Below are 27,872 nucleotides of genomic sequence, written 5' to 3' on the forward strand. Positions count from 1 at the left end.
TATTAGTGAAATATTGTGAAAGATAACTAAAGTCTGTAGTTAATAGTAGTGTGCCAATATGAATATCTTAGTATTGACAAATGTACCATGGTTTAGTAAGATGTTAACATCAGGGGAAGCCAGGTGAAGGGTATATAAAACTCTGAACTATTTTTGGAACTCTTCTGTAAACAAAATTATTTCAAAATTAAAAGCTTTTTAGGCTGGGTGGTTCATGTCCGTAATCCCAACATTTTGGAAGGCCAACGTGGGAGGATTGCTTGAACCCAGGAGTTCCACAGCCTGGGCAAAATAGTGAGACCCTGTCTCTAAAAAAAAAAAAAAAATAGGCCAGGCTCGGTGGCTCAGTCTGTAATCCCAGCACTTTGGGAGGACAAGGTGAATGAATTGCCTGAGACTGCGGTTCAAGACTAGCCTGGGCAATTTGGCAAGAGCTTGTCTCTACAATTAAAAAAAAAAATTAGCTGGGCATGGTAGCGTGCGCCTGTAGTTCCCGCTATTTGGAAGGCTGAGGCGAAAGGACTGCTGGAGCCCAGCAGGTCGACACTGGGGTGGCCTTGAGCCTGCCACTGCATGCCAGCCTGGGCAACAGAGTAAGTCTCCAACTCAAAAACAAACAAGCAATAATAATAATTAGCCCGGTGTGGTGACACCTCCCACCCCTGCCCACAACCGGAGACCCAGTGAATTGGGAGGCAGAGATGAGAAGACAGCTCGAGCCCAGGGGCTTCAGGCTACAGTGAGCTGTGATGCTGTGATTGTGCCACCGCACTCCAGCCTGGGCAATAGAGTGAAACACTGATTCAAACAAACAAACCAGAAAATAACCAAAAAAAGTTTTTTAAAAAGGCAATGGCAAAATGCCATCAAAATTCTGAGACAAACATATGTCCATCTTAGTAGTTTACACTCAGCTAAACTATTGTTTAAATATTAGAGTAGAATGAAGACATTTTCACATATTTTCCCATGCACCTCTTCTCAGGAAGCTATTGGAAAGTATATTCAATCAAAACAAGAGAATAATTAAGAAAACAGGAGATAAAGCATACAGTAAACAGAAATGTCAACACAAGAAAAAAAGAAAGAAAAAAATCCCAAAATGCTAAGGAAGGGGGTTTCAGGCTGCTGCTGTCTACTAAGGCCAAGGACAACTAGCACACGTGAGCAGGTCAGAAGGCTCCAGGAGAGATTCCTTTCACAAGATGAGCATGGTGGCTCAAGCCTATAATCCCAGCACTTTGGGAGGCAGAGGCTAGAAGACTGCCTGAGCCCAGGAGTTCAAAATCAGCCTGGGCAACTTGGAGAGACCTCTTCTCTGCAATAAATAAAAAAAAAATTAGCTGGGCATGGTGACGAGTGCCTGTAGTTCCAGCTACTTGGAAGGCTGAGGCAGAAGTATCATCTGAGCCCAGCAGGTTGAGGCTGCCATGGCTGTGATCATGCCACTGACTCCAGCCTGGGCAACAGAGTGAGATTCTGACTCAAAAAAAAAGACAAGTGAAATTAAGTAGATGTCTGGTACATCTGAAAGTCTTCAGAGATTTAAACAGTCAACAAACATTGAATCAGTGACAAGTACATAGAAAAATAAATAAGAAGCAAGTTATTAACTAGAAGAAAACAAAAATCTATCCAGGTAAATGCTAAAACATCAGAGTATAATACATGGCTTATCTATGAATAAGTCATATAGACATAATCACATAAACATTGAATTTCACAAAAAATAGTGAATAAGCATGTTCTTTAGAAACACTGAGTATCCAGCCTATAATCCCAGCACTTTGGGAGGTCAACATGAGAGGATTGTCTAAGGCTAAGCGTTCGAGACCAGGTTGGGCAACTTGGTGAGACCTTGTCTCTACAATAAATCAGAAAATTAGCCAGGCGTGGTGGCACACACCTGGAGTTCCAGCTACTTAGAAGGCTGAAGTGGAAGGATCTCCTGAACCCAGCAGAGGTCAAGGATACAGTGGCTGTGAGCATGCCACTGCACTCCAGCCTGAGTAACACAGTGAGACTCCAACTCAAAAAAAAACCAAAAAAAAACCCAAACACTGAGTACATATCAAAATAATTAGCCAATGTTAATATTATTAATAATTAATAATTGTTTCTCGGGAGGAGTGAAAAGAACTGAAAGACTGCTATCTTTGTTAACTAATTTAGAAGAACTATTGATTCTTTAACCCATGTGCATGTGTATCTTTTTCTTAAAAAATTTAATGGGAAGACGGTAACATTATGCATAAGGTTTATAATGATTAGAATCTTTATCCAGCTGGGCTTGAGGACTCACACCTATAATCCCAGTACTTTTGGAGGCCGAGGTGGGAGGATTGCTTGAGCCCAGGTGTTCGACCAGCCTGGGCAACATAGCAAGATCTCATCTCTAGAAAAATAAAAAATTAGCCAGGTATGGTAGCACACACCTGTAGTCCCAGCTACTTGGGAGGATAAGGAGGGTGGATCCCTTCAGCCCAGGAGGTTGATGCTGCAGTGAACCATGATCATGCCAGTACACTCCAGTCCCAGTAACAGAGTGAAACTCAAAAAAAAAAAAAGTCTTCATCCATGCCAAATTAGAACTCAGAGCAGACAAACCAATTTGAAAATATAAAAATTTGTGTTACCTATGGTTGGATTAACATATTTCTTTTCCTTAAAAGTTACGTAGGAAACACATGAGAGGATACCAGATGTGTTTAGAGTAAAGAAGAGATGAATTCAAGTGAACATAAAGTTTGTCTTCAAGCATCTGATAGGAATATAAGTAGAAGTGTGAATTAACTTGTTAGGTAGAGTGTGAAGGTTAGAGCATCCCAAATCCTCCCTTCTCTTGGGAACCACTGACAGATGATCTTGCAGTTTGGCTTCCAATGGCCTGGAACTTGAGCAGGGATTCTTTACCAAGCATAAAGAATGCAAATCCAAATTGCCAACAGTTAGGAAATGCTAAGATTTAAAATCTGGGAAGTCTAAATACCAACATAAAAGTCAAAGGATCAGAGGGAGGCTCAAATTTGGGGTTCAGTCAGAGTTCATGGTTGGATAGAGACCATATTTGGAGCAAGAGCAGATCAGAATCAAGTAAGGCAATTACCATAAAGCAACTTGGAAGACGCCATCACTCATTTTTATTGGCTAGTAGGGACAGATGTCAGACCATATTCCACTGAACTGAAGAATTGGAAGCAGGTAGCTAAGAAATGATTGTAAAAGGGAAAGTTTGGTCCAATATAAAGAAAAATATGGTTATCAAAACTAACAAAAGATAAAATAGGCTATCTTAAAAAATAAAGAAATCACCAACACTGGAAATATTCCAACAAAAATTAACGGACAACTTGTTCATGACACTTGACTCCCGGTCAGCTGGTAGTTATACTGATCACACAACTTTCTATAGTCTTTCCAATCCTAACCTTGCACAACTGTTTATGAGAAAGTCAGTAATGACACTGTGTTTCCTTGCTGCCCACTCAAGAGCAAAGTTCATTCAACAGTGCAGGATAAAGTTCCATCGGAAGGTGACATCACAGAGAAAAGAATCTTATGGAATAGATTCTTTTCTCTCTAATGTTCTGCCAGAAATATTTCACACTATGACCTGAAGGAAGTGTGTCTGATGAAATAGTTATGGCATTTTTAGAAGTAACTAAGTTACAGTATCCCTTTCCAACTAAAGTCTTGGGCAGAAAAACCAGTGTTTCTAAAGTATCATTTTAAAAGATGTTGCTTCCAAAGAGAATATGGCTTCTATTCTAATGAGAAAAAAAGTCAGATAATCCTAAAATTCATAACCTCCTGAGCTCATCAAGAAACTGAATTCCAAAGAGTGAGAAGAGAGGACCAAAGAGAGGGATATAATATATTTCACCTTAAAAAGAACACAGGAGAAAGGGTGACCACCATACAAACAGGTAACAATAAATCAGTTAATACTTTCATAAACCCAAAGGTAAAGTATAAGCTACCACTTCAATTTGAAACAGCTGGGAAGCCTAGATACAAAAGGTGAGTTCAGATTTACTCAAAAGCTCTTTTCCATGACCCTGCAACAAATGCCCAGAAGGATGATTGGGGACAGGGTAGGAGACCGGAAACATCCCCCCCTTGGTACAGAGCTGGGGGTCATCAGCTTCTGCTGGGGGAAATTCAACAAGCCTCTCCAGCCTCCCCAGATCCTTCCCATATAAAGAAAAAAATCGTAAGTCACTAGGGGAGCAGCAGAAAACCCTTCCAGATCCAAGAGAAAAATCTATTACTTTTGGGGGAAGGTGAGAAACAAAACTCATCTGTCTCATGATTGGAGCTGAAAATCATTTTCGGCCTAGGATCCTACAATGATACCGGAGGTCACCTAAGAGGAAGGACCAAATTCTCTGCCATTCAAACAACCCCAATACAAGGCAGAGTTTGGCTACCATGGGAGAGACAGGGACAGTGAAAAGGCTTCACCCCTGAGATCCAGGAATTCAGAGCCTGCCTAAGCCTGAGGCTACAAGGACAACAAAGAAACTACTCCCAAAATGAGCCCACCACTAAGTAATAAGCAATAACAGTTTACTGCTGGAAGAGGAGCAAGAGAACCATGGCATAGCAATGCAGGAATTGCTAAAAGCTGAGGGTGGAGGATAAATACTGAGAAAAACTTTTTAGCACCCCGGGCTCCCCTCTAAGCATAGGTAATAGTAGTGCTTAGTTATTGAATAATAATAACAATAATTGTAATTATTATTATTTTTTTGAGTCAGAGTCTCACTCTGTCACCCAGGCTGGAGTGCAGTGGCACACTCATGGCCACCTCAGTCCTGACCTGCAGGGCAGGTGATCCTTCCGCTTCAGTCTTCCAAGTAGCTGGAACCACGGGCATGCGCCACCACACCTGGCAAATTTTTTGATTTACTGTAGAGATGAGGTCTTGCAATGTTTCTCAGGCTAGTCTAAAACCCCCGAGTTCAGGCAATCCTCTCATCTCTGTCTTCCAAAGCACTGGGGGATTACAGGCATGAGCCACTGGGCCTGGCTGGATAATAATTATTACTGGAAAAATTCAGTGCCTATGGAGCACTAAATGTAAAAATAGCAACATAAAACCCAAATCTAGTTCAACTCTTGACTAGACAGACTTAGCACCCCCACACATACACTAACAGCCCGGCAGAAAAAGAGACATGATTGTCATGCATAAATGTTATTGACCTCAGTCTCTGCACTTTTGTATGTGATATCCATCAATAAATCAAAAATCATGAAACATATACAAAAGGGGGGGAGAAAATCACTGCCAAGAGGTAAAGCAATTAGCAGAACCAGACTCAGCGGTGATGCAGATGTTAGAAGTATCAGGCAGGAACTTTAAAATACCATCAATATGTTTTAGAATATAGTGAAAAAGACTGACAACATGCATGAACATAAGGGGAATTTCAGCAGAAAGATGAATATAAAACAGGAGTGAAATGAAAATGCTAGGTTTCAGCAACCGAAGGGATGTTGATACTTTCAACATTCTATGATTTTAAGACCACCACTTAAAGAAAGAGAAAAAATATAAAAAGGGAAGACAAATTAAAATAAGGAAACAGATCGTTTATATGTAAAAAGCATGAGGCTACTGATAATCTCCTACCTGAAATTGTTCCCTCATATCTCTAAGTTAAAATATAAAAAGCAATGGAAAATTACTACAGGTAACTCTAGTTAAAACAGTAAATTCTATTAACTTTAAGATAGATTGTTTTTATTCTATTTAAATACAAATTGAAAATCGCTAAATTATCTTTGACATTTGTGGTACAAGAAACATGAAGTCTTAGACTTAGTAGATATTAAAGGTTTGTTCAAAGAAAGAAAACATAAACTAGTTCATTCTCTCCTGGCTAATGTTCATTTGATGCCTTACGGTTGTTACTCCTGGTGGTGATTTAATACCAAAGAATGCATTATGCCAGAAAGTTTTAAAATGAAGAGAATGCACTTAAGTGCATCTTTTGTTACTAGAAGTCATCATCTTAGCTTGGTAGTTAATGGGACCGTTGTAACAGCTGTGCTTCTGTTACTGTCATAGGAAGGCCCTTTGGAAGACTTGTAGAATCTTTACCAGAAATGTTCAGATCTCCCATTTTAGAGAACCTTTCCTTCACAGCACACATCAAAGTTTATTTCTATGATTATTTAATAATTATCTAAATTGTAAGCCCTATGACATGTCTTTTACTTCTCATCATTGTCTAACAAAATGACAGTTTACCTTCAATAAAATTTTTTCAATGAATTTTTAATTTTATTCATTATTATTATTATTATTATTATTTGAGTCAGGGTCTCACTGTTGGCCAGCATGGAGTTTAAAGGCACGATCATGGCTCGCTGAAGCCTCAAGTTCCAGGGCTCAAGTGATCTTCCCACCTCACCCTCACAAGTAGTTGGGACTACAGGTGTGCACCACCACAATGAATTTTTTAAATAAACAGAGTGGAGACTTCCAGACAAAAATGGTTGACTAGACAGATAGTTTTAATTTCATTCCATCCTGAAACTCCATGAAATGACAGTAAGGAGCTTTATTATTATTATTATTACTATTTTTTTTTTTAGTTGAAGTCTCACTCTGTCACCCAGACTGGAGAGCAGTGGCCGCTCCTGGCCACCGCAGCCTTGACCTGCTGGGCTCCGGTGATCCTTCTGCCTCAGCCTTTCAAGTAGCTGGAACTACAGGCAAGCGATACCATGCCCGGCTAATTTTTTTTTTTTTTTTTTTTGATTTATTGTAGAGATGAGGTCTCACCAAGTTGCCCAGGCGGGTCTCTAACCTGCGGGCTCAGGCAATCCACTCACCTCAGCCTCCCAAAGGCGCAGGATTACAGGCTGAACCTGTATTATTATTACATAGAGTTACAGGGAAAAATAAAATGATAAAGAAAACAGTATCAACATTTGGGAAGTTGCAAAGTTAATAAATGAGTGGCAAGTGACTTTGATAATGTGAGAAAGCTGAGTTCTAAGAAGCAATGGGAAAGCAGAAAAGCAAACTCATGTACAGTGAGTGTTGCAGAGTGCCCGGGATCCCGAGGAATTGGGTGGCATAGAGAGTCTCTGGAAGTGGGTATAAAGATGGAGCTAAAAATGGAAGAGCTGTCATTTTGGTAAAACACAACTGAAGACCCAGATTGTTACTCTGCACAAACAAGAAACTGAAGTCCTCCCACCCCCGCAGAAGTTGAAGTGGATCCCTCAAAGAAATTTAAATAGTGAATACTAAGACTAGGAGAGAGTAGACGCAGATGAGGATAAGAGCACTGCTCTCTAGCAGATACCCCTTGTGTGGGGAACCTCTGAGTCTCACTTATCTCTTGTGCCAGCTGTGCAGGGCTCTGACCAACAGCACATCTCACCTCCCTCTGTGAGACTCTCACTTTCTGCCCTAGAGTGACTGTTGAAGTCACTATGCAACTCTTCTCAGCACCCATATCACATATGCAACTCGAAAATGAGAGGGAGTTAAGCCCAAAGGTGCAAAATTTTGACCAAAGAGAGATTGGAGTCTATGGATAAATTCTCTCCCCTTCCTCAATGGTAAGGAATGATCCTTGGGACCCAAGGATTATCCAATCAGTCCACTTAGAAGCACTCAGATCAGTAACATCCTCATATTTGCTCCTTCCTTCACTGTTTCACTTGCCTGTTCCTCCCTCTTCCTCTCCAGAATTTTACTTCCTAATAAAATCATAGTACATATGCCCCTGCTTCGGTTTCTGTTTTTTTGTGGAACCCAGATTAAGATAGTTGGTACCAAAGTGGCTCTAAAAAGCATTATTCACCTGATGGCAATAAAAGTCCCAGTGCCGGTGGTAAATCACCATCAAAACTAATACCACCTGTTTTATCACCAGCACTCAGCACATAAGTGGAAAAGTCAAGTCCCTGCTCTGAGAGAAAACAGCTCATAAACTGAAAGAGGCACTTGGAGAACCTGTCTGAGACATACTGTTAAGAACTGGAAAAAGGGAGGGGTGGCTAATACAGTTATCCCAGCACTTTGGGAGGACGAGGCAAGAAGATTTCTTGAGCCCAGGAGTTTGAGACCAGCCTGGGTAACAAAGCAAGACCTTAAAAAAAAAAAGTTAACCAGGCTTGGTAGGATGTGCCTGTAATCCTAGCTACTCAGGAGACTGAGGCAGAAAGATTGCCTGAGCCCAGGAGGCCAAGGTTGAGGTGAACCATGATCAAGTCACTGCACTCCAGTCTGGGCAACACAGAGTGATACCCTGACTTAAAAAAGAAAGTTAGAATGTTAAGAATAATGAGAACAGAGCCAGGCTCGGTGGCTCAGCATGTAATCCCGCGCCTTGGGAGGCTGAGGTGAGTGGAATGCCTGAGCCTGCGGGTTCGAGACCCGCCTGGCAACTTGGTGAGACCTCATCTCTACAATAAATAAAAAATCAGCCGGGTGTGGTAGCGCGCGCCTGTAATTCTGGCTACTCGGAAAGCTGAGGTGGAAGGATCGCCGGAGCCCAGTGGGTCGAGGCTGCAGTGGCCGGGAGTGGCCACTGCATTCCAGTCTGGGTGACAGAGTGAGATTCCAACTCAAAAAAATAAATAATAATAAATAAAATTTATATAAAAAAAAAGAATAATGAGAACAACAAAACATCACTGAAAGAAATCCAAGAAGACACAAACAAATGAAAAAATAATCCATCCTATCAAAGGCAATCTACAGATTCAATGTAATACCCATTTAGTTACCAACATCATTCTTCTCAGACCTGGAAATGACAATACAGAAATTCATATGGAAACATAAACGACCACGAATAGCCAAAACAATCCTTAGCAAAATAAACAAAGCAGGAAGTATCACACTTTCAGACTTTAAACTTTACTATAAAGTTACAGTAATCAAAACAGCCTGGTATTGGTACAAGAACAAGCATATAGACCAACGGAACAGGATAGAGATTCCGGAAGCAAAGCCTCAATTTCTCAACCAACTTATCTTTGATAAAGCCTACGACAACAACCACTGGGGAGAGGAGAACCTATTCAGTAAATAGTGCTGGGAAAATTGGCTGACCACATGCAGAAAATTGAAATAGGACCCCTACCTATCACCATACACAAAAATTAACTCTAAATGGATCAAAGACCTAAACATAAAACCTCAAATTGTAAGAATCTTAGAAAATGCAGGAGATGCCCTTATGGAAATTGGAACTGGCAACCAATTCCTATTCAGAGCCCTAAATGCCCATACCTTAAGAAATAAGATAGACAAGAGGGACCCCATCAAACTAATGAGCTTCTACAAAGCAAAAGAAACCACCAAGAGAGGAGGGAGACAGCCCACAGAATGAGAAAAATTATTTGTCAACTGTATATCTGACAAAGGCCTAACATCTAGGATCAACAAGGCACTCAAATGTGCTGAAGGGAAAATAAAATAAACAGCCCCATTAAAAAGTGGGCAAACAACATGAACAGACACTTTTCAAAAGAAGATATACAGGCAGTCAACACACACATGAAAAAGTGCTCAGCCTCACTCATCATCAGAGAAATGCAAATCAAAACCACATTGAGATATCACCTAACCCCAGTAAGAATGGCCATCATTAATAAAACAAACAACAACAGATGCTGGTGAGGATGCGGAGAAAAAGGAACGCTTCTACACTGGGGGCGGGAATGCAAACTAGTGCAACCTCTTTAGAAGACAGTGTGGCAATTTCTGAAAGAACTAGAAATTGACCTTCCATATGACCCAGAAATTCCCCTATTGGGAATATATCCAGAGGAACTCAAATCATTCTACAAAAAAGATACCTGCACAAGTATGTTTGTTGCAGTTCTGTTCACAAAAGCAAAAACGTGGAACCAACCATGTTGCCTATCGAAGCTAGACTGGATAAAAAAATGTGGTATGTATACACAATGGAATATTATTGCAGCCATAAAGGAGGACAAACATATGAACTTTGGAGCAACTTGGATAGATTTAGAGTCGATCATACTCAGTGATCTATCACAGAAACAAAGAACACAGCACCATATGTTTTTACTCATAAGTCGACCTTGAACAATTATTATAATACTATAAGAAAGGGAATGGCAATAGTGGGAAGCTGTCAGGGGAGGGTGGGTGGGATTGGCAGTTGAGGGAAACTGCTAGGGGAAGGAGGGGCACATCTCATCAACAAAGGTACCTGATAATCAACAGGTTTGTATACCTAACCCTGAATTGTACCCCATATCTTTATAATTTTAAAAAGAAGGAAAAAAAGAATATTAAGAATACACAAAATTAGCCAGGTGTGGTAGTGTGCGCCTGTAGTTCCAGCTACTTGGAGGGCTGAGGTGGAAGGATCGCCGGAGACCAGCAGCTCGAGGCTGCAGTGGCTGGGAGCGGCCACTGCACTCCAGTCTGGGCGACTGAGTGAGACTCCAACTCAAAAAAAAAAAAAAAAAAGAATATACAAATTTTCAAAGATTGTTGAATACAGGGTCTGAGTTGGCATTGTTACCAGAGGCTCAAAACACTATCACAGTCCTTTTGTTTAGAGTGGGAGCACATGGTGGCCAGGTGATAAATGGAGATTTTGCCTATGCCTAGTAGCTTCAGTGGGTCTACAAATCCATCTTGTGTTTATTTCTTTGGTTCCTGGGTGAGTAACTGGGATAGTTATACTTAACAGCTGGGAGAAACTTCACATAAGTTCCCTGACCTGTGGAGGAAGAGACGTTATAATGAGAAAAACCAAGTCAAATCCCTTAAAACTAGACCCTCAGACAAAATAGTAAGTCTGAAGTAATGCCATACTCTTAGAAACACTGCAGCGATCAATGCCCCTACAGACTGAGGGGCTATCCTTATCATATCCCCCTTCTTTCTAGCCCCTGAGAAAGACCAGTTGAATCACAGCAGATGGTGGGGGATTGCCATGAATTTAACCTGATAGTAGTCCCAGTTGCAGTGGCCGTATTGACTTTTGTATCTATATAGAATCCACATTGCTCCAATCAAAATCTGACATTTTGTTTGGATGCCACCAATAAGTGCCCACAATGAGAACCCACTGATAGGAAGCTCACAAAAAGCAGGTAGATAGTATGACTTGTCCTGGATTACTGCCAACCTCTCCCCTTTGTTGCCCCAAAACTGTTTCCATGAACCGAGAAGACATTATGAAAATGATGGAGGCCATGTATAAACCAAAAAGCTTTGGCTCCCATTCATGAAGGCAGAATTCATCACTGCCACTGTTGTACACCTTTTGATACGGTACCATTCCTTGAAGAAATCATCTAGTATCTAAGTGACAGACTAAAATTTTTTCAGCCTAGAAGGAACAACAATTTGTCCTAGCTGAAATTGTCATTTACTGTAGATACACATATGGGGAATACTTCCCTTTTTTTTGAGTTGAAGTTCTCACCCTGTCACCCACGCTGGAGTGCAGTGGCATGCTCATGGCCACTGCCTCCTCGACCTGCTGGGCTTAGGTGATCCTTCAGCCTCAGCCTTCCAAGTAGCTGGAACCACAGGCAAGCGCCACCATGCCTGGCTAATGTTTTGATTTATTGTAGAGATGAGGTCTCACCAAGTTTCCCAGGCTGGTCTCAAACTTGTGGGCTCCTCTAACCTCGGCCACCCAAAGTGCTGAGATTATAGGCATGAGCCACCGCACCCGACCAAGGGAAGAACTTCCTTGTCACCCATACCTTCACCAGAATTATCTTTCAGGGGTTACAGAACATCTTCTTTAGTAACATAGTATCTTGTACAATGCTCAGTGTATGATGAGGGAGGTATCAACATGGACACATGGCACTGTGATAACAGATACTGTGATACTGGACACAGGATTCACTAGTTTACCATGTACCCCATCACCCAGAAGAAACCAGTCTTAAAGAACTGTGGATCAGTTTGTTAATGGCTTAGCTCAAGTACCAGCTCAAGAACAATATTCCATGAGTTTATTAAGCCAATAATAGTTCATATATGGGACTGTACTCCAAACAGCTAGACTAGATACAGGACCCAAGCAGTTGAAATAGGAATGATTAATCTCACTCACTCTCATTCCCAGTGACCCATTTGTTGACTTCGTGCTTCTCCTCCCTGCAAACCCTAGGCTTTGCTAGATTCCTGGCTAGTGAGGAAAGAGGCATTCTTTTCCACAAGGGGCACCAGAAGGTTCCCACTGAACTTGAATCTACAGAACTATAGCTGTTACCCGGTCACTTTGAGTTCTGCATGCCAGTGGACTAGCAGGAAAATAAAGAAATTGTTGCACTGGTAGTGGTGTGAACTGATGAGGAGCTGACATTGCTGCCACACAGCGGAGGCAAACTGGGCCTGTCCAGGACTAGGCAGTGTCCATGGGCGATGGTAAATGGGAACAGGTAATTGCAGTAAACACAGCCTCAAAGGGACAAGGCAGCAACAAGCTCCTAAGGGAAGAAGGTATGAATCACTCCACCAGGCAAGCAACCCAGACTAGTAAAACCACTGACTAGAAGAGAAGAAAATAAAGAATCCATTGCAGAGCAGAAAGAGAGTGTATTTCAGTCACTGTCGTTGGGTCAGCTGCAGCAGTGGGGTCTAAAACTTGTTTGTTAACCCTCTTGTCTGAACTTATTCAGAGATTTTCAAGAGAATTCCACAGCTAATTGGATTTGTACTTCCTCTTTAAGGGGAAAAAAATGATGGTATTCCTTCCCATATTTGTTAAACACCATAGTATGAGACCCGGATATAATAGGGAGACAAGGGGATCTGAGTGGCGTAAAGAAAGGATTGTACTAGACACCTTTCATTTCATCAGTTCAGATCCTCTCAGCATAAATGATGTCTTATTCTACCTCCTCAGGGGCTCTGACAGACTTCACATAGACAAAGCCTGACGAATTGCCTCTCACCTGTACCAAGGCCTTTCATCTCAGACCCCTGAAGGCTTTGAGACCCCACAGGAAGTTGACATGCACACAGGCACTTCCCACAAGTATTGGGGAGTTAACACCTCATGGGACAAACCTATAACCCATGGGAGACAGGAACCAGGGGATAAATTCTTCCTGCTTTCTTCCTACAGAGAAAGAGACATTAAGAAAGTTAATGCAGTTTTGTGGGAGGGCAGTTGGCATAGATAAAGCAATTGGTCACACTAACTAGTGGCTAGCATAGCATCACGTCTTTGTGCTGTCTCTCCTTCCTGCCCTGCTTCCCTCTGTTTGTCCCTCACTCTGGCTCTCTGGGATTGTGCTCCCCAGTAAAACAGCATTACATAAGCCCCTGCTCAGTCTACATTTTGGGAAGGAATCTAGGCTAATACATCTACTGAAAGCATGGGGGATTACATGTAACTTTCGACAGTGAATGTCGGCAGACTCCGCTTTCTCCTTCCACTCAGCAAACAGAACACTCGCAACCAAGTCAGCATCTCCCATGAAGGGCGTGAGAAGAGAAAATGATAAATAGATCAATTCATCAAGATAACACAGTAAGAATGCTTAATAAATAATGGCAGAGACTGAAAATATTTGAAACAAATACTGACAGAACTGAAAGAAGAAACAGGCAATTCCACAATTATAGTTGGAGATTCAATATGCCTCTCCATGAATAACAGAAGATCACAGAAGGTATAGAAGACTTGAGCAACACTATCAATCAACTTGATCACAGGGACATTTCTAGAACACTCTTCCTGACAACTGCAGAATACACATTCTTTCCACGTACACATAAAATATTTACCAAGACACACCATATTCTGAGCCATAAAACAAGTCTCAAATTGAAAATGATTCAAGTCACATAAAAAAGTATGCACTCATAACACAATGGAATTATATTAAAAATCAGGGCTGGGTGCAGTGGTTCTCACCTATAATCCCAGCACTTTGGGAGGCGGAGGCAAGAGGATTGCCTGAGTCCAGGGGTTTGAGACCAACCTGGAAAACTTGCCGAGACCTCATCTCTACAAAAAATCAAAAATTAGCCTGGTGTGGTGGGGCATGCCTGTAGTTCCAGCTACTTGGAAGGCTGAGGTGGAAGGACCACTTGAGCCCAGCATGTCAAGGCTGCAGTTGCTGTGAGCATGCCACTGCACTCCAGCCTTGGTGACAGAGTGAGACTCCAAAAAAAAAAAAAAAAAATCAGTATCAGAGCTGGGCACGGTGGTGTACACCTGTAGTCCCCGAGGTTTGAAAGGGAGGATCACCTAAGGCCAGGAGTTCAAGACTAACCTAGGCAACATAACAGAACCCGATCTCTAGAAAAACTTTTAAAATTAGCCAGGCGTGGTGGTGTGTACCTGCAGACCTAGCTACTTAGGAGCCTGTGGCAGGAGAATTGTTTAAGGCTAGGAGTTCAAAGCTGCAGCGTACTATGATTATGCCAGTAAATAGCTGCTGTACTCTAGCCTGGGCAACATTGTGAGACCCCATCTCAACAAAATATAAAAATATCAGAAAAGTATTTGGAAAATCTTCAAGGACATGAAATCTAAAAAACACACTAAGAAGAAATCACAATGAAAGTTTTAAAATATTTTAAACTGAATTAAAATGAACACAACCGCCGGGCTCTGTGGCTCAGCCTGTAATTCCGCGCCTTTGGGAGGCTGAGGTGAGTGGATTGCCTGAGCCCGCGGGTTCGAGACCTGCCTGGGCAGCGAGACCTCATCTCTACAATCAAACAAAAAATCAGCCGGGCGTGGTAGCGCATGCCTGTAATTCCAGCTACTCGGAAGGCTGAGGCGGAAGGATCGCCGGAGCCCAGTAGGTTGAGGCTGCGGTGGCTGGGAGCGGCCACTGCACTCTGGTCTGGGCGACAGAGTGAGACTCAGACTCAAAAAAAAAAAAAAAAAAAAATGAACACAACCTAAATTTGTAGGAAGTAGCTAAGGTAGTGATAGGAGAGAAATGTGTAACATTAAACATGCATATTAGAAAAGCATAAAGGTATAAAATCAATAACTTAAGTTCCAACCTAAAAGCTAGTTACCTGAACAGATCAATAAAATAAATAAGCCTCTATTCAGATTGATCATGAAAAAAAGAGAAAACACAAAATAATATCAGAAACAAGAGAGGTAACATACAAATATTACAGACATTAAAAGGATAAAGAAATATTAATAACAAAAACATGCCAACCAGTTTGATAACTTCAAGTTTAAAAAGTTCTGGTTGGGCTCGGTGGCTCAGCCTGTAATCCCAGCACTTTGGGAGGCCAAAGCGAGTGGATTGCCTGAGCTCGCAGGTCCAAGACCAGCCGGGGCAACTTGGTGAGACCTAATCTCTACAATAAATAAATTTTTTTAAAAAATTAGCTGGACGGGGTAGCGCACACCTATAGTTCTGGCTCCTTGGAAGGCTGAGGCAGAAGGATCACTGGAGCCCAGCAGGTCGATGCTGGGGTGGCTGTGAGCATGCCCACTGCACTTCAGCCTAGGCGACAGAATGAGACTCCAACTCAAAAAAAAAAAAAAAAAAAAGTTTAAAAAGTTCCTTGAAAGAAACAATCTACCAAAGATATCAAAAAGAAATAGATAACATGAGTAGCCTCTAGTTGTCAAAATAATTTGATTTAAAGTTAAAACCTTCTCACCAAAAAAAAGAATCTGTGGCTCAAGCCTATTGTAATCCCAGCATTTTGGGAAGCCGAGGCAAGAGGATTGCTTGTGCTCAGGGGATCGAGACCAGCCTGGGCAATTTGGTGAGAACTCGTCTCTAGAATTAAAAAAAAAAAAAAGCCAGATGTCATAGCACACGCCTGTAGTTTCAGCTACTTGGAAGACTGAGGTGGAAAGAATGCCTGAGCCCAGGAGGTTGAGGCTGCGGTGGCCGTGAGCGTGCCACTGCACTGCAGCCTGGGCGACAGAGTGAGACACAAACTCAAAAAAAAAAAAAATCCAAGTACTGATAACTTCAATAGTAAATTCAACAAAATAGTTAAGGAAGAAATAATATCAATTCAAACTTTTAAGAGGAGTGAGCATTTCCCAACTTATTCTATATTCTATAAGGCCAGCACGGCCATTTATGAAAACTAGAAAAAGACATTATAATAAAAATATAGATCAGTATATCTCATGAATTTAGATGCAAAATTTTTTAACAAAAATTTTAAAAATTCAAATATGAGCCGAGCTCGGTGGCTCAGCCTGTAATCCTGCACTTTGGGAGGCCGAGGTGAGTGGATTGCCTGAGCCCGCAGGTTCAAGACCCACCTGGGCAACTTGGCGAGACCTCATCTCTACAATAAATCAAAAAATTAGCCAGGCGTGGTAGCATGCGCCTGTAGTTCCAGCTACTTGGAAGGCTGAGGCAGAAGGATTGCCAGAGCCCAGCAGGTCGAGGTTGCAGTGGCCAGGAGTGGCCACTGCACTCCAGTATGGGCGACAGAGTAAGACTCCAACTCAAATAATAATAATAATAATAATCATAATCATAATAATAATATGACAATAAATAAGAAGGATAATATGTTACGACCAAGTGATGTTCATTCTGGGAAAGCAAGGTCACTTTTACCATAATTCACCATTTAACAAACTAAGAAAGAAAAACCATATGATAACTTAAATAGATGTTACAAAAAAATCACTTGACAAATTCAACATCTACTCATGATAAAAACTGTGATCAAATTAAGAATAAAAGAAAACTTCCTACAGCCTGGTAAAGGGCACCAAATAAAATCCTACAGCTATCATAGTTAACAATGAAAGACTAAGTGATTTCACCCTACGAGTGGGAACAAGACATATGGTCCCAACAATAGTACTTAAAATTGTAACAGAGGTCCTTGTCAGTGCAGTCAGAGGGGAAGAAAAGGAAGAAATAAAAGACAAATAGATTGAGGGGGGGGGAAAGTAAAACTGTCTATTTGTAGGTAACATACTTATTTGTATAGAAAAAGCCCCCAAAAAATCTACAAAAAAGGTAACAGAACTAACCAGTGAGTTTAACAAAGTTGAGGCATACAAAGTCAATATACAAAATCAATTTTTTCTATAAACCTAGAAACAATCAGAAAAAAGTAAATACCACTTAATGTAGTATCAGAATATTAACTACTTAGGGATCAATTTGACCAAAAAGTTACAAAGTATGTACACCATAAACTACAAAACGCTGTTTAGAGAAATCAAGGAAGGTCTAAATAAATGAACAGACAAATCATGCTCATGGATTAAATGTCCCCATATTGTCATCAATTCTCCCCAAATTAATATATAGATTCAACACAATCCCAATGAGAATCCCATCAAGCATTTTTGTAGAAATTGACAAAATGAATCTAAAATTTATATAGAAAAGGAAAAGAGCTAAAATGGAGAAAATAGTTTCCTTTTTCTGAGTCAGAGTCTCATTCCATCACCCAGGCTGGAGTGCAGCAGCATGATCACGGCCACCCCAGCATTGACTTGCTGGACTCCAGTGATCCTTCTGCCTCAGCCTTCCAAGTAGCCGAACTACAGGCACGCACTACCACGCCCGGCTAATTTTTTGATTTATTGTAGAGATGAGGTCTCACCAAGTTACCTAGGCTGTTCTCAAACCTGTGGGCTCAAGCAATCCCCTCACCTCGGCCTCCCAAAGTGCTAGGATTACAGGCCTGAGCCACTGCGCCTAGCCAGAAAATAATTTTTAAAAAGAACAAAGTTGGAAGACTGACATTACCTCATTCAAGACTTTTTATAAAACTATAGCACTGAAAAAAGTGAAAATGTGATATTAGCATGAATATTAGACACAGTGATAAATACAAAAAATGATCCAAGCATATATAGACAACAGATGATTAAAAAAGAAGGCGAGTCCCAAGATGGCAGCCACTCTGAAGAAGGCGGCTGCAGATGTCAATGTTACTTTCGAAGATCAACAAAATATAAACACATTTGCTCAGAATACAAGTAGAATCACAAAGCTGAAGGAAGAATACAAGTAAAAAAGAAACAACTCCAAAGTTTAGAAGATGCTGGTGATGATATCATGCTTGCAGACTGCTTAATGATACCTTATCAAATTGGCAATGTTTTCATTAGGCACTCTCAAGAAGAAACGCAAGAAATGTTACAAAAAGAAAAAAAAAATTGCAAGAAGAAATTGATCCCTTAGAATCTAGAGTGGAATCCATTCAATGGGTATTACCAGTTTTGAAAGTTCAGTTCTATGCCAAATTTGATAGCAACATCAACTTTCAAGTTGATGAAAGTTAAAAATTTTATAATACTTTTAAAAATTTGTTTAATAAACTTGTTTTAAAAAAATGAGGTCAAGGTAATTCAATCACAGGAAAGTATCATCTTCCCAACAAATTATGTTGATATAATTGGCTATCCAAATAAACAAACCTCAACTCTTACCTCATAATATATTACAAAAACTAACTCTAAGTAGATCATAGACCTAAATGTAAAAGTTAAAACTATAAAATTTCTGGAAGAAAACAGAAGCAAATATTAGTGACCTCAGGGTAAAGATTCCTCAAATAGGAAACAAAAAAAATTAACTATAAAAGAAAAAATTGATAGACTGAATTTAAAACTTTACACTTCAAAAGACACCATTATGGAAATGAAAAGACAATTCACAAACTGGAAGAAAATATTTGTAAATTATATTATTGGCAAATGATGTGTATTAAATATATATAAAGAATGCCACCACTCCTATTTAACATAGTATTGAAATCACCCAGAACAATCAACCAAGAGAAATAAATAAAAGGTATCCAAATGCAAATAGAGAAAGTTAAACTATCCCTCTTCAGAGATGAGATGATTCTATAGTCAGAGAACCCTAAGGATTCCACCAAAGGACTCCTAACACTGATAAACAACTTCAATAAAGTCTTGGAAAACAAAATCAACACTCAATAGCATTTCCACACACCAACAACATTGAAGCTGATAACCAAATCGAGAACACAATCCCACTTACAGTAGCCACATTCACAAAAACATACTTCAAAATACATCTAACCAAAAAAGCGAAAGTTCTCTATAATAACTACAACACGGCCGAAAGATATCAAAGACGACACAAACAAATGGAAAAACGTTCCATGCTCAAGGACTGAAAGACTCAATATTGTTAAAATGTCTATATTGCCCAAAGCAACATACAGATTCAATACAATTTCTGTCAAACTACTGACATCATTTTCGCAGATCTAGAAAAAATAACACATAAATTTATATGGAAGCAAAAAAGAGCCCAAATAGCCAAAGCAATCCTAAGCAAAAAGAACAAATCAGGAGCCACCACATTGCCAAATTTCAAGCTTTACTACAAGGCTACAGTAACCAAAACAGTATGGTACTGGTACAAAAACAGACGCACAGACCAATGGAATAGAATAGAGAATCCAAAAATAAAACTGCTGACCTATCACCAAATGATCTTTGACAAAGTTGACAAAAATAAACATTGGGGAAAGGACACCTTATTCAATAAATGGTCATGGGAAAACTGATTAACCATATGCAGAAGAATGAAGCTGAACCCCTTCCTCTTACCATATACAAAAATTAACTCAAGATGACTTAACAACTTAAATGTAAGACCTCAAACCATAAAAGACCTAGAAGAAAGTCCAGGAAACCATGTTCTGGATATCAGCCTAGGCAATGAATTCATGACCAAGTCATCAAAAGCAAATGCAGCAAAATCCAAAATTGACAAGTGGGATCTAATTAAACTAAGGAGCTTCTACATAGCAAAAGAAACAATCAATAGAGTAAGTAGAAAACCTACAGAACAGGAGAACATATCCGCAAACTATTTATCTGACAAAGGGCTAAAATCCAAAATCTATAAGAAATTTGTATGAATGAACTAGAGAAAAACAAACAACTCCATTTAAAAAAAAAAACAGGCCAAGGGCATGAACAGACACATATCTAAAGATGGCATACAAGTGGTCAACAAATTTATGAGAAAAATGCTTTTTACTAAGCATCAGAGAAATGCAAATCAAAAACCAGGTGAGATACCATCTCACCCAGTCAGAATTGCTATTATTAACAACAACATCAACAACAAAAACAAAAAACAGAGGTTGGTAAGGTTGCAGAGAAAATTGAATGCTCATACACTGTTGAAGGGAATGTAAGCTAGTTCAGTCCCTATTCTCAAATAACCAAAAACAGAATTACTACTTGACCCAGCAATCTCACTACTGAGTATATACCCAAAGAAGCATAAATCATTCTACTAAAAAGACACCGTCACTCGTATGTTTATCATAGCACTATTCATGATAGTGAAAATATGAAATCCAGTTACCCATCAGTAGTGGACTGAATAAAGAAAGTGTGCATGTATATACTACGGAATATTACACTGTCATAAAAAGAAAAAGAAAAAAAAAAAGAATGAGACTATGTCCTTTGTGACAACAATGGTTGCAACTGGAGACCATCATTCTAACTGAATTAACACAGAAACAGAAACCAAATACCACATGTTCTCAATTATAAATGGGAGCTAAACACTGGATACACATGGGCATAAGGATGAGAACAAGAGACACTGGGGACTCCTATAGTGGGGAGGAAGGGTGAGGGGAAAGTGCTGAAAAACCATTCATTGGGTACTATGCTCAAAACATGGATGACAGGATCAATAGAAGCCCATACCTTACCATCATGCAATATGTAACAAACCTGCACATGTACCCTTTGAGTCTAAAATAAATTTGGAAAAAGAATTCTTACAACTCAGTAATAAGATGAAGTATAAATGTTTTTCAAAATCAGTAATAGGTTTGAAGAGACATTTCATCAAAGAAGATCTTGATAGCAAATAAGTGATAATAATATGTTCAATATCATTTGTCATTCCAGAAATAAACCATAGTAAGAGACCACTGTACATATACTAGAATGTCAGAAATTAAGACTGATCACATCAAGTGTCAATGAATGGCAGTCTCATACAAAGCTGGTGAAAATTTAGATGAACAACTTTGGAAAACAGTTTGGTAGATTCTCAAAATGTTAAATATACATCTACCATACAACCTAGCCATTATACCCCTAGGTATTTACAGAAGAGAACTGAAAGCATATGTCCATATGAAGACTTGTACTTTTGGTTTTATATAAATGTTCATAACACCTTTATTTATAAAGCCCAAAACTGGAAGTAGCACAAATATCTATCAACAGGTAAGTAAACAAGAAAATTTTGGTATATTTATACAGTACTTCAGAAATGGACTACTGATAAATACTACAATGTGAATGAATGTCAACATGACCATAACATTGCATATTACATTATTCTACTTATATAAAATTCTAGAAAATTACCTGGGCTTTTTTGTCAAAGCATAGAAAGGGCATGGAGGAAGAATGGATTATAAAGGGACATGAGGAAATTTTGGGGGGATGATAGAAATGTTTGTCATCTTGACTATGGTGATGGTTTCACAGTGCATGCATGTCATTGCCAAATTATATATTTTAAATATGTGCAGTTTATTGCATATCAATTACACCTCAATAAAGCTACTTTTTAAAAGGTTTATCCCAATTCCATGAGATTATATTTCTGGTGATCATATGCTGTCACTCCTATTACAGCTTCTTTGAGGATAGGATCATATCTCCATAAATACTCTTAAACTGACTAAAGTTAACTCATGGGGTAGCCTCTTCAATACTGAAAGACTTTCCCCTACTTAATGAAAGCACACAAGATTGAGAATAAGTCCACTCAGATTCACTAGGGGTGGCAGATAGATTCAGGGTAGCCCCCAGGATCTCCAACTCCTGGTTGTAACCCCCTTATGTAATCCCCTCTCCTTGTGTTTTAGTCTCCGCAGCTGCTATAACAGAATACCATAGACCGGGTGGCTTACACAACAAACAATATTTCTCACAGTTCTGCAGGATGGGGAGACCCAGATCAAGGTGCCAGCAGATTCAGTGTCTGGTGAGGGCCTGCTTCCCAGTTCACAGATGGCCGTCTCATCACTGCGTCCTCATATGACAGAAAGAGGTAAGAAATCTCTCTGGGGTATCTTGTATAAAGGTACTATTCTCCTTCTAAAGGGCAGCACCCTCATAACCTAATTATCTCTCAAAGTCTCCACCTTCTAATACCATCACATTGGGTTATAAGGCTTCAAAATCTGAATTTTGCAGGGATACAGACATTCAGTCTATAGCACTTTGAGTGTGGGCAACAGAATACAGCAGAGGTGGACAGTGTACGTGATTATGTATAAAAGGTTGTGGTACTAGTCTTGCTGGAGTCTCTGGCTTCCTTGCTGGCTTTGAGGAAGTAAGCAGCCATGTTGGGGAAGCCCACAAGGCAAGGAAGTGTGGGTCGCCTCTTGGAGCTGAGGGCACCCTCCAGCTTCCTGTCAGCAAGACACCAAAGCCCTCAGTCCTATCACTTCAAGAAACTGAGTCTGCCAAAAAGCATGTAAGTTTAGAAGCAAACCTTTCCCCAACTGAGCCTTCAGATGAGAATTGAGCCCTAACTGAAACCTTGATTGCAGCCTTGGGGACGACCCAGCTAAGCTATGAATTCTGACCCACAGAAACTTTGAGATGACAAATGTATGTTGTTTTAAGCCACTAAGTTTGTGGTAATATTTTTACACAGCAATAGATGACGAACACATTAGGTCTAGATATTTGTAGGAGTGAAAAGAGAGTAGAAGCAGAGTTAGGAAATGGGAGATGCATTTGGTATTCCAACAGCATTTTCTACATCCAAACACAACAATTTAAACTATTATCAACTGCAAGATGAAAACAATCAGAGAAAATCAAATTATTTTTTTCTGATTTCTTTTTGCTGAAAGAGAAAAAATGAAGAATCTTATATTTAAGTAACTTACTTTAAGTTGTGACATATATAAGCTATAATAAATTTTGTAAAATAAATGCAAATGAAAACTGCTCTAATACCTTTTAATTTACTTTCATAGAATGTTTTGTTCTGCTTTTCAATAATGAGCACATTAGCATTTTGGAATTAGAACTACTTCATTGAAATGCAAGCAAAACCTTCTAATCATCTTCACTGACCACCTCTCTAGGAGGAATCAGGACACACTGGAGAAAAGACTACTTTAATTTTCCTCAATGAGTCCAAGAGAAGGTCATTCAATTATACCACTTTCAGGCATTCTGAACTGCCACAGTTAGCCGTTTCTGTTGGAAATGCCAGAATAATTTCCTACAACTTTTTAAAAGCTATTTACCAATGTCATCATATCTCCTCTTCCAGTCCCAAATAATCATTCCAATGGGGCTTCTATGAGGTACAGGAATAGTCAGAGTTTGCATAGTTCTTGCAGTTTTCTGTGAATAAAACCTCCAAGCTTTGAAATGAGCTTGAAAGCTAGCTCAGGCAAATCATCACCCTTAGAAATTCTGTTTTCTGTCTTGACATATTTTTAGAAAAAATAATTGGTATAGCATGGTCAATTAATGTGGTTTCAACTCTCTCGTGTGTTTTGAAGGGGTGTGTGTGTGTGTGTTTATTTTTTGCTGTAATGTGGCCCTATAAATTAGATCATCAAGGAAGTCATCAGAAATCAGGATGTATCCTTTGAGAAGAATGATGTAATAGTAATTGTTCCTGTTGCTGACCAAGACATTCAACATAAAATAAATGACTTATGAGCTAAAATGTTGTAGAAAACCAGATGAAATAATTTAGGTTTTCATAATTGTTCAAATTATAAAAAATATTTTAAGTATCTTAAATTTATCTAAACATATACATATTTAATGTATGAAATCCCCATGTAAGTATATATACAATGCCTAAAAATAATTCCACACACAGCTTAGGTTTATGTTTGACTTGAAATTAATAAGAGAGCCAAAATAAACATTTAAATAGTCAACAAAAATTAATTGCCTTCAGAGAACTTATATAAAACATTATGTGTATATGGGAGTCAAGCAAGAGCATGACAGGGCATAGGCAAGTGGTATATGTGGGCCGCCTCACCTTTAAAAAATTTCAAGAAGTTAAAACTAATCTTTCTCTCAACAAATTTCCTTTTAACATATTCAGTTACACATGAAGTGAGAACATTCTCATTATAAATAAATAAAGCAAACAAACATCAAGAGCAATTCAGGAATTTAAAGACATTGCTAAGAATTTCATAATAACTTTTAATAGCTTGTTTAAGGATTATCCTCATCATTATTGAAATAGTTCCTCCATATAATAATACTCATGAATGTGTTCCAGAAAAAGAAAGAACACAAATCAGAAAGAGAGAAAAGAGAGACAGAGAAAGAGGTTAGGTGTCGCTGTGAAATGAAAATGAGTTTCAAAACTGTGGCTGTGGAGCATAAGTTAAGAGTCTGGCAGAAATCATCATATTCCTTTGCCACAGCACTGATGGAGAGGTTAAAGGATTAACTGTGGGAATGATGTGCAGAACTCTTCATCTGTTTATGTTCGCGCCTTCTTTCCTCTTTCCTTCTTTCCTGTGTCACTACCCTGCACCTGCAGCATGGGCGTCATCCAGAAGAAACAATAAGGAGAACTGGAGGCCTTCAAGAAGGACAGGGCTTAGAAACTTCATGACAGCCCCCAAAGACAGTACTGAAATAGCTGACTTTCTCACAGGACCCAGCCTCTCTGATAGGAAAGAAGAACAGTGATGAGACAGCAGCAACAAAAGGAAGTATAGTGGCCACGCGGAAGGGAAGAGGCCATCAAGACGGCCAGCCTAGCATCTCTTTGCCAGACTCTTGCTTACCTTTTCCTGGAGCCTGATATTATCCCACACCTTGGTGCACACCATACACTCAAACGCATCGATGTAATTGTCCTGGTAGATGTCTTGCACTCCCCATTTCCGTTCCCTAAGAGCTGTCAGAAGTCGCTGGTTAGAGATCTCACCCTTCAGCTTCCATTCCACGTAGGCCTCATACAAGCTGTCATCATAATCCAGTCGTCTGATGTAACTTGCCAATTCTCTGGGGTGAGAAAATTCCGATACAAGAATAGCGCTTTTGTTACTTGGAAGCCAGTCTGTGATGCTGGGAGATCCATAATATACAGGGACCACTCCCAGTTTCAGTGGTCTCCAGAACTTCTCAGTGATGTAATCATCACAAACTGCATTCTCAAAAGCAAGCATAAACTTATACTGTGCAATGATCCTATAAAAGCCATCGGCATCCATAGAGGCTGGATTTTTCAGCTGCTGAGGGAGATCTTTGTTTCGTAAACACTCGCCATAGGAGTCGACCTCAATGTAAGTCATCAGCTCGCGAACATAGCTGTCCCTATCCGACGGTGGGTCACAGTCTGACTGTACATACACCAGTGGAGCAAGTCTTTTTCTAAGGTTGTTTTTGGACTGTAAAGGAACTAGGTACTGGAGTGACTTAAGGACTTCTATGCCCTCCAAGTACTGGGTAGTCAGTGGCAAGTGGGAATGCCTGCTGAATGTGGCAGTGTAGTTGAACAAGGTGATGACTGGCTTATGAAAGAGCTTGTAATTGTTTTTCGGGGACTCTTCATGAAAAAGGGCCCAGTCATGATGGGCTTGCCGAGGCAGAGGTAAGCTATCTATGTTAAAGTCAGTACCTAGGAAAAAAAAAGAAAACATTAATTAGTATATCCAAAAAAATTCTTGCTATCTAAGTCTGAGTTCACCTGGTAAGATTAGAAAACAGAGGCGTCTGAGGCTATGAAGAAGAAATACGCTAGTTACAGTGTTACCGCAAAGGGCCCAGCAATCAATTACGAGGCTTTCACCCCCGAAACTGCTCAGGAAGAGAGGCACCAAGGTGAGGGACTATCTTTCTCATTTTATAAAAAAGGAAATGGGAGTAATGTCTGTCTGGGCTCTAAAGGAGAATTTATTCCACTGCCTCCTGCAATTGCCTTTTCCCCAGAGGTGCTGTCTATGAGAGGATAGGATAAATAAAGAGATAAAGATAAACAGTTATTTAAAAAGAAAGGAGACCAAGAAAGGAACCAAAAAACAAAAAAATGAAAACAATCAGGTCAGCAGCTTGATTAATTGCTAAAAAAAAAAAAAAGGTGAAACCATGCAAAAGTAGCCAGAAGAAATATACAGGATAGATTTTTTTTATCCAAAATAATCGATTTCAACAAAGTGCAGTTAATCAATCTTAGTCAAAATGGCAGACAGGAGGCTTTTAAAGACAAAAGAGCTGATAATAGCACTATGTTACAGACCACTGCAGGATGGACAGGAATTAACAAGCACATCAAGAAATAAAGAAGGCATAACAGGATTATAATTATGAGTGATTCTAGCTTCCACAGGATTAATTGGAAAACCTTTGAAACATGATAATGTGCAGACAGAAATGATGGATGTGGTAAGCAATTGTTTCCTGACTGCGTGGGTGGAGACCCAATCAGGAAAAACTTATTTCTATAACTGAGAAAGAAAAGTGAAGACGATATCACAATAGGCACTACAGAATTTCTGAAGTGTTTCTGACACTGATGCTTATATGGACTCTGCTTTGAGTTTTTAAAAATACATGTAAGAAAATGGGGGCAAAATACATCTTTCAGCATTCATTGGAGAAAAAAAAAAAGACTCCAAATAAATACTGACACCACATTCTCTGGTAGAACTCATAAAAAATTAATTGCTTAATGCCAGAGCACATTCTCTCAAATAAATATAAACTCTTTGGTGCCAACAGTACATCAATGAGAAATCAATTAATCAAGAAAGGCTTTTAAACAAAGATTAGATAAGAGAGTGTCAGAGGATGTGTACTGAGCACAGAAAAATTGCTGAAGAAAGTGCCTTGGTCTTGATAACAAGCTTTTATTTTTGATCATCAGCAATGAATTACTAACATGTAAAAATAGCTATATACTTGTTTATTGGCATTTGCTATATCTGACCTTCAACTTCAAAGACAGCCCTCACCCACACACCTGGAATTTAATAGCAAATAGAGCTGGATGTTTGGCAAAGACTAATCATCATTAAGATAGAGACACATGAGGACATGAAAGAGAATGTAAGAAGGAAGGCAATTTATCACACTGAAATACAGTAGTTGGTGCTCAAAAAAGGATCTGAGTTGATAATGTGACCAATGATGGGAACTGGAACTCTTACAGCTAAGTGAGAACATAAAGCTGCCACCCAAGGCATGACAGAGAATCAAAGCAATTTACCTGGGAGAGAAAGTACCCGAGTCCAGTCATAGCAATCAGAGGCAGTAAGATTATAGACTAAAGAAAATGCAATTAAAGAAATGCAATTAAACAAAAGTCTAGAATTAAGCAGATACAGAAGTTTTAAGTGAGTGGCTCTAACACCAGTTACTACCCATGACTATGCAAGGTGACACATCAGTGATTCTTAACCTGGCTGGGCATGGGTACACCACAGTAAGGATCCAGAGCAGGGCAGGGAAGCAGAAAGCCACAAGGCCTGACTCCAATGATTCAGAGAACAGATAGGGCCCAGTTCCATCTCTGCTGGTCTACATCAGTAGAGTGTAAGAGAAGCTAAAGATGGCCATGTTTTGACTCCTGTGACCACTGTGTGGGTCTGCTCAAGTTGTGTTGGTATACGATTAAGACTTGAAACCTGCACCAGGTCTAATGAGCCTGTCACTCATGACAACTAGGAGATACAGGCCTATAGGTTCATTCTACCTTCAGCCACACCGATATTAGAATCTTGATGTTGGAATGAAGGAGAGAGAAGATGAGGTCCTTCACATATGTAGTCTATAGTAGCCAAAAACGCCTGCAGAATCTAAGCAAGAAATATTCATGTATTAAGAAGCACCATACCTGGTGAGGCTACGGAGAAAAAAGAACCACTTCTCACTATTGGTGGG

General features: G+C 39.6%; 1 protein-coding gene and 1 pseudogene across 4 annotated transcripts in view; one reads left to right on the top strand and one right to left on the bottom strand.

Annotated features, from left to right (window-relative positions):
- FUT10 (fucosyltransferase 10) overlaps nucleotides 1-27,872 on the bottom strand; it is a 97,043-nt gene that overhangs the window by 6,899 nt on the left and 62,272 nt on the right. For 3 of the 4 annotated variants that reach the window (XM_008054127.2, XM_008054128.1, XM_021710469.1), the window contains exon 3: nucleotides 24,776-25,611. In XM_008054127.2, the coding sequence (XP_008052318.1) occupies nucleotides 24,776-25,611 (836 nt within the window). Of the gene's footprint in view, nucleotides 1-24,610; nucleotides 24,655-24,775; nucleotides 25,612-27,872 lie in introns of those variants that run through there. The other variant, XM_008054129.2, reaches the window with a different exon arrangement.
- LOC103256227 lies at nucleotides 17,852-18,245 on the top strand (annotated as a pseudogene).

The sequence above is a fragment of the Carlito syrichta genome, unplaced genomic scaffold (genome assembly GCF_000164805.1).
Source record: "Carlito syrichta isolate Samal-C Ts95f unplaced genomic scaffold, Tarsius_syrichta-2.0.1 Scaffold289110, whole genome shotgun sequence".
Classification (NCBI taxonomy): Eukaryota; Metazoa; Chordata; class Mammalia; order Primates; family Tarsiidae; genus Carlito; species Carlito syrichta.